At 45.4% G+C, this 8,386-nt stretch overlaps 1 protein-coding gene and 1 long non-coding RNA gene across 5 annotated transcripts in view; both read right to left on the bottom strand.

The window, feature by feature from the left end:
• The window catches only part of PRPF39 (pre-mRNA processing factor 39), a 61,134-nt gene extending 58,349 nt beyond the window's left edge, over positions 1-2,785 (bottom strand). For 2 of the 4 annotated variants that reach the window (XR_015055456.1, XR_015055457.1), the window contains exon 1: positions 2,667-2,785. Coding sequence is in view for 2 of the 4 variants with exons in the window: in XM_085871297.1 (XP_085727423.1) it covers positions 2,667-2,766 (100 nt within the window). In the remaining 2 variants the exon portion in view is untranslated. The remainder of the gene's footprint in view (positions 1-2,666) is intronic. The other 2 variants (XM_085871297.1, XM_085871298.1) reach the window with 2 other exon arrangements.
• Positions 1-8,386, bottom strand: part of LOC147033175 (uncharacterized) — a 388,661-nt gene that overhangs the window by 354,654 nt on the left and 25,621 nt on the right. The gene's annotated exons all lie outside the window — the stretch shown is intronic.

Raw genomic sequence — 8,386 nt, 5'->3', positions numbered from 1 at the left:
CCCTCCTCCCTCCTCCCCCTCTCCCTCCCTCTCTCTCTCTCTCCCTCCCCCTTCTTCTCTCCCTCCCCCTCCCTCTCTTCTCTCCTCTCCCTTTCTCTCTCTCTCCCTCTCTCTCTCTTCCTCCTCTCCCTCTCTCTCTCCCTCTTCTCTCTCTCTCCTCTCCCTCTCTCTCCCTTCTCTCTCTCTCTCCCTTCCTTCCCTCCCTTTCTCTCCCTCTCTCTTCCCTCTCCCTTTCCCTTTCTTCCCTTTCTCTCCCTCCCTTTCTCTCTCTCTTTCCCTCTCCTTTCTCTCTTCTCCTCTCTCTCTTCCTTCCCTTTCTCTCTCCTTTCTTCTCTTCTCTCTCTCTCCTCCCTCCCCTCCTCTCTCCCTCTCTCTCTCTCCCTCTCCTCTCTCTCCTCCCTCTCTCTCCCCTCCCTCTTTCTCCCCTCCCTTTCTCTCTCCCTCCCTCCCTCTCTCTCCCTCCCTCCCTTCTCCCCTCCCTCCTCCCTCCTCCCTCCCCCTCTCTCTTCCCCCTCCTCCCTCTCTTCCCTCCTCCCTCTCTCTCCCTTCCTCCTCCTCCCTTCTCTTCCCCCTCTTCCTTTCTCTCTCTTCCCTCCTTTCCCTCTCTCTCTCTTTCTCCTTCTCTCTCTTCCCTTTCTTTCTTCTCCTTCCCTTTCCTTTCTCTTCTCTTCTCCTCTCTCCTCCCTTTCTCTCCCTCTCTCTTCTTCTCCTTCTTTCTCTCCCTCTCTCTCTCTCTTTCCCTTCCCTCTCTCTCCCCCTCTTCTCTCTCTCTCTTCCCCTTCCCTCCCTCTCTCCCCCTCTCTCTCTCCTCCTCCTCTCTCTCTTCCCTTCCCTCTCTCTCTTTCTCCCTCTCTTTCTCTCTCCTCCCTTTCCCTCTCTCTCTCCTCTCCCTTCTCTCTCTCTCTCTCCTCCCTTCCCTCTCTCTCTCCCCTCTCTCTCTTTCTCCTCTCTCTCCCTTCCTCTCTCTCTCCCTCCCTTTCTCTCTCTTCTCTCTTCCCTTCCCTCTCTCTCCCTCCCCCTCTCTCTTCTCTCTCTCTCTCTTCCTCTCTCCCTCCCTTTCTTCCCCTCCCTTCCCTCCCTCTCTCTCTCCTCTTCTCTCTCTCCCTCTCTCCTCCCTTTCTCTCTCTCCCTCCCCCTCCTCTCTCTCTCTCTCCCTCCCTCTCTCTCTCCCCTTCCTCTCTCTCTCCCTCTCCCTCTCTCCCTCTCTCCCCTTCCCTCCCTCTCCCCTCCCTCCCTCTCTCCTCTCCCTCCCTCCTCTCTCTCCCTCTCCCCTCCCTCCTTTCTCCTCCCTCTCTCTCTCTCCCTCTCTCTCTCTCCTCCTCTCTCTCTCTCCCTCTCTCCCTCCCTCCCTCTCTCTCCCTCTCCCTCTCTCCCTCCCTCTCTCTCTCTCCCTCCCCTCTCTCTCCCTCTCTCTCTCTCTCCCCTCCCTCTCTCTCTCCCTCCCTCTCTCCCTCCCTCCCCCTCCCTCTCTCTCCCTCTCTCTCCTCCCTCCCTCCTCCCCCTTCCTCTCCCTCCACCCCTCTCTCCCCCTCCCCCTCCACCCCTCTCTCCCTCCCTTTCCCTCCACCCCTCTCTCACTCTCTCCCTCCCTCCACCCTCTCTCTCCCCCCTCCCTCCTCCTTCTTCCCCTCCTCCCTCTCCTTCTCCCTCCCTCTCTCGAATAACACGGTTGGTGAGATGGCCTACAGGTACGTACACTCACCGCTAAGCTGTCTAACCTGGGTTTGAATCCTGACCAAGCTATAAACTGTCATTCCGGTGTTTCATCGGCAGGGCGATTCATCAATGTGCGCCGTCGCTCGAATGGACGTTAAACCGGGCATCCTGTCGTTGAAGAGTCCCATAGTGTCTTTCACCAAGAGTAGGCGAATCATCGCCGGCACACTGAAGAAGTTACAAATTTCTTCCCCAACGACTGCTCCTAGCTACAATACCTTGAACTTTAACGACAATCGTCGTTTGTGGGTGTACCCCCGTGCGTCGATGGGTGACAATATCTGACGTTCGGTGTCAGCGCAGGCACGATGGGCCGAACGTCTTCCTCCTTCACCAAAGTTCCTTGTAAATCAGTCAACTCGAGTGGAGTTTTGAATGTTTTTCAAACAAACTCAACATCTGCCGTCGAATCCTGCACTTCAAATGGAACGAGAACGGCACTCGGTGTCTCCGTCCCACGTTCGGGTGATGGAGGTAAATGCGAAGGAGGAAGAGACCGTTCGGCCCATCACGCCTGCGCTGCACCAACCCGAGATAAAACAAAATCGGTCACACCGACGACCACGGGGACAAACAATGTGTACGAAAACAGTGTGGCGGCCTCGGGGGAATCGAAAGGGAGTTCAAGATGATTGTTTTTTGTTTGTTTGTTCACTTTTTGGAGGTCGGCTCGCTCGGGGGGGGGGGGGCAAGGCGGTTTTAGCGCGAAGAATGTACAACACCGAGCACACACGATCCCCGACGACACGTCTCACAGACATCGCACTCAGGCCTCAGCACAGATGGACACAATCACCAATCCTATCCTCCAGCTACTTCCAAGGCCTACCAACCAACAAGCTACCAACAGCTCTTGCACGGTACATCGACGTAATCTACCACACATATCAACTGAGATGCCTGCACACACGGACGGGTAAGCTCAAAAGAAGATGTTTGAACTGACGTACCAAGGGATTCCATATTTCCACACGGATTACTGTTGCCGCGCTCTGCAACAAAAGGGCTCGGGACGTCGGCCATGACAGTCACTGAGGGGGATTGACGCATGCGCACAAAAAAAAAACAACAAACAAACAAAAAGAATCGTTAAATTTGAAGCGAATGATATTTTCTGACTTTATGAAAACGCATGTATAGTGACAAATAGCAATGTGAATGCATAATTACTATTATCAAATCATTTTGGGGGGGAAAATAAATAAAAAATCTAACAACAGTTTTTATACACCGCACCAACCAACAGTCTTTCGTTCTCACTTATTCGCATTCAAATATGATGATAAATTGGCTCTCTGATTGAAAGCTCAACACAGAGAAAACATCGCCAGAACAGTGGGTGTTTGTCGTTCTCCGTTAACAACAGTTTACTGAATATTTTGACTTAAACTCGTGTGAATGGTGTTTCTGTTTCGGGAAATGCGAATCACAATCAAAGCCTCTGCCATGTTGTCAATTGAAAATAACTCCTCCCCGTACAGACTGTTGAAGTTGATAACTCCACTTTGACCAATTGCGAATTAAATAAACTTTCCTCTCCAAACCCTAAAGGCCAACATTATGTCCTCTCCAAACCCTAAAGGCCTACATGATGTCCTTTCCAAACCCTAAAGGCCAACATTATGTCCTCTCCAAACCCTAAAGGCCTACATGATGTCCTCTCCAAACCCTAAAGGCCTATATTATGTCCTCTCCAAACCCTAAAGGCCTATATTATGTCCTCTCCAAACCCTAAAGGCCAAAATTATGTCCTCTCCAAACCCTAAAGGCCTAAATTATTTCCTCTCCAAACCTAAAGGCCGACATGATGTCCTTTCCAAACCCTAAAGGCCTACATTATGTCCTCTCCAAACCCTAAAGGCCTACATGATGTCCTTTCCAAACCCTAAAGGCCTACATGATGTCCTCTCCAAACCCTAAAGGCCTGCATGATTTCCTCTCCAAACCCTGGAGGCCTACATGATTTCCTCTCCAAACCATAAAAGCCTACATGATGTCCTCTCCAAACCCTAAAGGCCTCCATGATTTCCTCTCCAAACCCTGGAGGCCTACATGATGTCCTCTCCAAACCCTAAAGGCCTCCATGATTTCCTCTCCAAACCCTAAAGGCCGACATGATTTCCTCTCCAAACCCAAAAGAACTACATGATGTAATTTCCAAACAAAAAAGGCCTACATGATGTCCTTTCCAACCCCAAAAGGCCAAAATTATGTCCTCTCCAAACCCTAAAGGCCTACATGATGTCCTCTCCAAACCCTAAAGGCCTACATGATTTCCTCTCCAAACCCTAAAGGCCTCCATGATTTCCTCTCCAAACCCTAAAGGCCTCCATGATTTCCTCTCCAAACCCGAGAGGCCTACATGATTTCCTCTCCAAACCCTAAAAGCCTACATGATGTCCTCTCCAAACCCTAAAGGCCGACATGATTTCCTCTCCAAGCCCTAAAGGCCTCCATGATGTCCTTTCCAAACCCTAAAGGCCTACATGATTTTCCTCTCCAAACCCTAAAGGCCTATACTACATGATTTCCTCTCCAAACCCTAAAGGCCTACATGATGTCCTCTCCAAACCCTAAAGGCCTACATGATGTCCTTTCCAAACCCTAAAGGCCTACATGATGTCCTCTCCAAACCCTAAAGGCCTACATGATTTCCTCTCCAAACCCTAAAGGCCTACATGATTTCCTCTCCAAACCCTAAAGGCCTAAGTGATGTCCTCTCCAAACCATAAAGGTCTAAAACCCTAAATGATGACCAAACAAACTGGATTTTTAAAATTCGTTTTAAGACTTTCGAAGATCTACGACATCAACATAATTTATGAAGTTTTTATTTGTGGATTTTTTTTCTCAGGATTTAAAAATGCAAATATAAAATTGAATAAATATCGTGTGTGTGTGTGTGTGTGTGTGTGTGTGTGTGTGTGTGTGTGTGTGTGTGTGTGTGTGTGTGTGTGTGTGTGTGTGTGTGTGTGTGTGTGTGTGTGTGTGTGTGTTTATAATGGTCTTGGGCATTTATAATGATTTGTTCTCCATCCAAATTGAGCTGACCTCTTCTTCACCATTCCAGTGACCATCCATTCTTTGTCTGTCTGTCCCCAATCTGTCCCCAAGATCCCCAATCTGTCCAACTCTTTTTTTTATATTTCCTTGTTCATTTGTCTTTCTCTCAGTTGTCTCTATATATCTGTTAGTATTTCGTATTATATTTTTCTTTTTTCTTTTTTTTTTTGCAGTCATTTGGGGCCATATTTGTTTCTGTTTCAGTTTTGTGCGTGACATCTTCTATTCGCACCTGTTTTTGGAAGTTTTTTTTTTACAAGGTGAGTTGGAGATATCTTCTCTGGCTTGTGTTCATGCTTGTGCACAAATTGTATTCGGAAGTCTGTTGAACTTTTCACATACTCTGATTATCCTGCAGTGGATAATCCATTATTAGATAATCCATCGAGAGATAATTCATGAGTTCCATTAGGCTGCCACCTCCTTCTTTTCTAGGCAGGTACATTCTCAGGATGCATTGATTTTTGTAGATCTTGAGGAGCTTCTTTCTTCTGATATCTAATTTTCTGATTTCTGTTTGTGGCCAGTTTACTATTCCACAATTGTGCTGGAACACTGGTACTGCAAGTTGGTTTATGGTTTTAATTGTGTTCCTTGGAGAAAGGTGATTTCAGGATCAGCCTCATTCTCTCAGCAGGTGTTCTTTGGTAATTGTTTTGCGCATTTTTAATGACATATTTGGTGGCCCTCTTCAACTACAAAGTATTTGTAAGATGCTTCTTTGTCTCGTTCCTGTATTGTTGTATCAAGGTCGATTTTTATTAGTATACCTTGCACAAATGCACATTTGGCACGCTTATCGAGGCCAAATTCCATTTGGATGTCGTCAGAGTACTGTTTCATTAAATCCAGTTGTTCTACCAATTTTTTTGTCGTTCGGTGCAAAGACTTTTAAATCATTCATGTGCAGTAGATGTGTCACCTTTCCTGTTTGTTTGAACTTCAATTTATTGGTTGTTCGGGTGGATCCGTGTCCTTGCTCATTAATGATGTTACTTGGTGGATCCAGAGCCAGGCAAAACAGGAGGGGGGAAAGTCTGTCTCCTCGAAAGATTCCGTATCATATTGTTACTCCTGATATATCGATCATTCCTTCTGAGTGCTGCAGGATTAGTGTGGTTTTCCATAGATCAATGGCTTTCTCAATCAGATTGATTATTTGGGGATTTAACTTGAACATTTGCATGTACTTTCTCATCCATGAATGTGGGACACTATCAAAAGCTTTTTTTATAGTCTATCCAGGCTGTGGACAATTTGGTTCTCCTGGTGTTGCAGTTTTTGAGTATGGTCTTGTTTAGTAGTAGGTGGTCTATTGTTCCATAGCATCCTCCCTTGCATCCCTTCTCTTCTGCCTCTCGGCCTTCTTGTTGTTTAAGGTGGTGGTACATCGTTTCTGTGATGATTCCTGTTACAAGTTTTACGTTGTTGGTAGATAGGTCATTGGCTGGTATTTGTGAGGTAGTTGGGTTTCTCCAGATTTTGGCATGAGGAAGATGTCATCTTCTGTGAGCCATTCATCCATTTCCTGATCCTTTGGGAAAAGTTCATTGAATGCTCAAGCATAGTGAACGTGGAGAGCATCAAATTGCTTTAGCCAGAAGTTTGGGATCCCATGTGGGCCAGGGCTTTTTAAGTTTGCCATCTTTGCAAGTTGTTGTCTTATATTTTCTGCATCAATTATTAATTATTGGGGGCATTTCCTCGAGATGGTGCTTCTTCACCTCCAGGTTTCGGATCCATTATGTATCCTTATTGTGTTATGTTCGATCTTCATAAATTCCTTTCCAGAATCGTTCCAGTTCCTCTTTTTCAGGAGGGGATGACACATTCTGCTTCTGTTTCCTGAGCTCACAGTAGAATCTTTTCAGCTTGTTTTCAAACACCTGGCCTTGTTAACCTCCACCATCTTCGAAGATGGATGGAGGTTACTGTTTTCACCCCTTTCTGTTTGTTTGTTTGTTTGTGAACAGTATTACGGAAAAACTCCTCGACGGATTTCGACGAAACTTGGTGGGGGGGTTAGGTATGGTCCAAGGATAATGCCATTAAATTTTGGACTTGGTTCAGGGTTCCCCCCCCCCAAAAAAATTCCCCCCCCCAAAAAAAAATTGTTAGAGAATTTTTTTTTTTGCATTTCTACATGTTTTAAGTGATTTCCAACCCCCCCCCAAAAAAAATTGTTACCCCCCCCCAAAAAAAGAATTTTTTTTTCGCATTTCTACATGTTTTAAATGATTTACAACCCCCCCCCAAAAAAAAATTGTTAGAGAAAAAGATTTTTTTGCATTTCTACATGTTTTAAGTGATTTCACCCCCCCCAAAAAAATTGTTACCCCCTCAAAAAAGGAATCTTTTTTGCATTTCGACATGTGATTTCCAACCCCTCCAAAAATTGTTACCCCCCCCCAAAAAAAATTGTTGGAGAAAAATTTTTTTTTTTGCATTTCTACATGTTTTAAGTGATTTCCAACCCCCCAAAAAACAGTTAGAGAAAAAAATTTTTTTGCCTGTCTACATATTTTAAGTGATTTCCAACGTCCCCCCCCCAAAAAAAATTTTTGGAGAAAAAAAAATTTTTGCAACTTTTGTTTCAAGAAAATTTCGATTTCTTTTTTTTGCATTTCTACATGTTTTAAGTGATTTGCTACCCCCCCCCCCCCAAAAAAAAATGTTGGAGAAAAGAACTATAACTGTCAGCACTGTTGACATCATATTTAATGAATAAGATATAAGGTTCACTTGAGTGACCCAGCAGTATTGGCAGCGGAGGTTTTGCACTCTCCCGAGTGCTCCCCCTCTAGTTTTATCCTGCTGTTAGCCTCGTTGTAGTTTTTTTATTCTTCATGAATGGAATTGACTGCTATGACTATGGTGGTTCACCCTTCCAGGAAGGTTGCTCAGGAATTTGACTATCCTATCAACAGCATGCACTTTTGGACAAGATAGCATGTCGGTCATCTGTTACAAAGCCAAGGAGTCAACAAAAATCCACATTTTCGTCGCGAACTGTGCGGCCACCATCCAAGACGGGTCCAAAACAAACCAATGGAACTTTTTCGGGATCTAAGTTCAATCCTGCTGACGATGCATCAAGGGGGCTTCATATTGACAAGTTTATACAGCAGACTGAATGGTTTCATGGTTCATCGTTCCTCTAGAAATCCGAATCTGATTAGCAGTTGGTCAGAGGTGAAGAAAGAGACCTTCCAGAATATGACCTACAAGTCAAGAAAGTTTCGGTAACTGCAACCAGAGTCGACGGATCAGACTCGATCATCGAAAAACTGGTGAAACTTCATTGTGATTGACAGAAATTGAGAACGGCAGTAAGATGGATACTGTTCGCTGTGGGGAAAGTTTAAGAAATTTGCATCAAACTCACCAACCCGTAGTCACAGGGTTGTTGATGACAAGAAGACCAAACAACTACTCAACTGAACTCACCTTGCATTGGAACATTACATCAAGGAGAAACAGTTCTTGTGAAACTCGTTCAGAGACAGCATTTTCAGAAAGAGAGAGACATCCTTACAGGCAAAGAGAAGAATGACAAACAAGATATACGGAAAAACAGCCCCTTGCATAAGCTCAATCCTTTCTAGGT

The sequence above is a fragment of the Eptatretus burgeri genome, chromosome 2 (assembly GCF_056783735.1).
Source record: "Eptatretus burgeri isolate ZD-2024b chromosome 2, Ebu_testis_v1, whole genome shotgun sequence".
NCBI classification, from domain to species: Eukaryota; Metazoa; Chordata; class Myxini; order Myxiniformes; family Myxinidae; genus Eptatretus; species Eptatretus burgeri.
The sequence above is the reverse complement of the archived record's forward strand: the minus strand, read 5'-3'. Positions and strand labels throughout refer to the sequence as shown.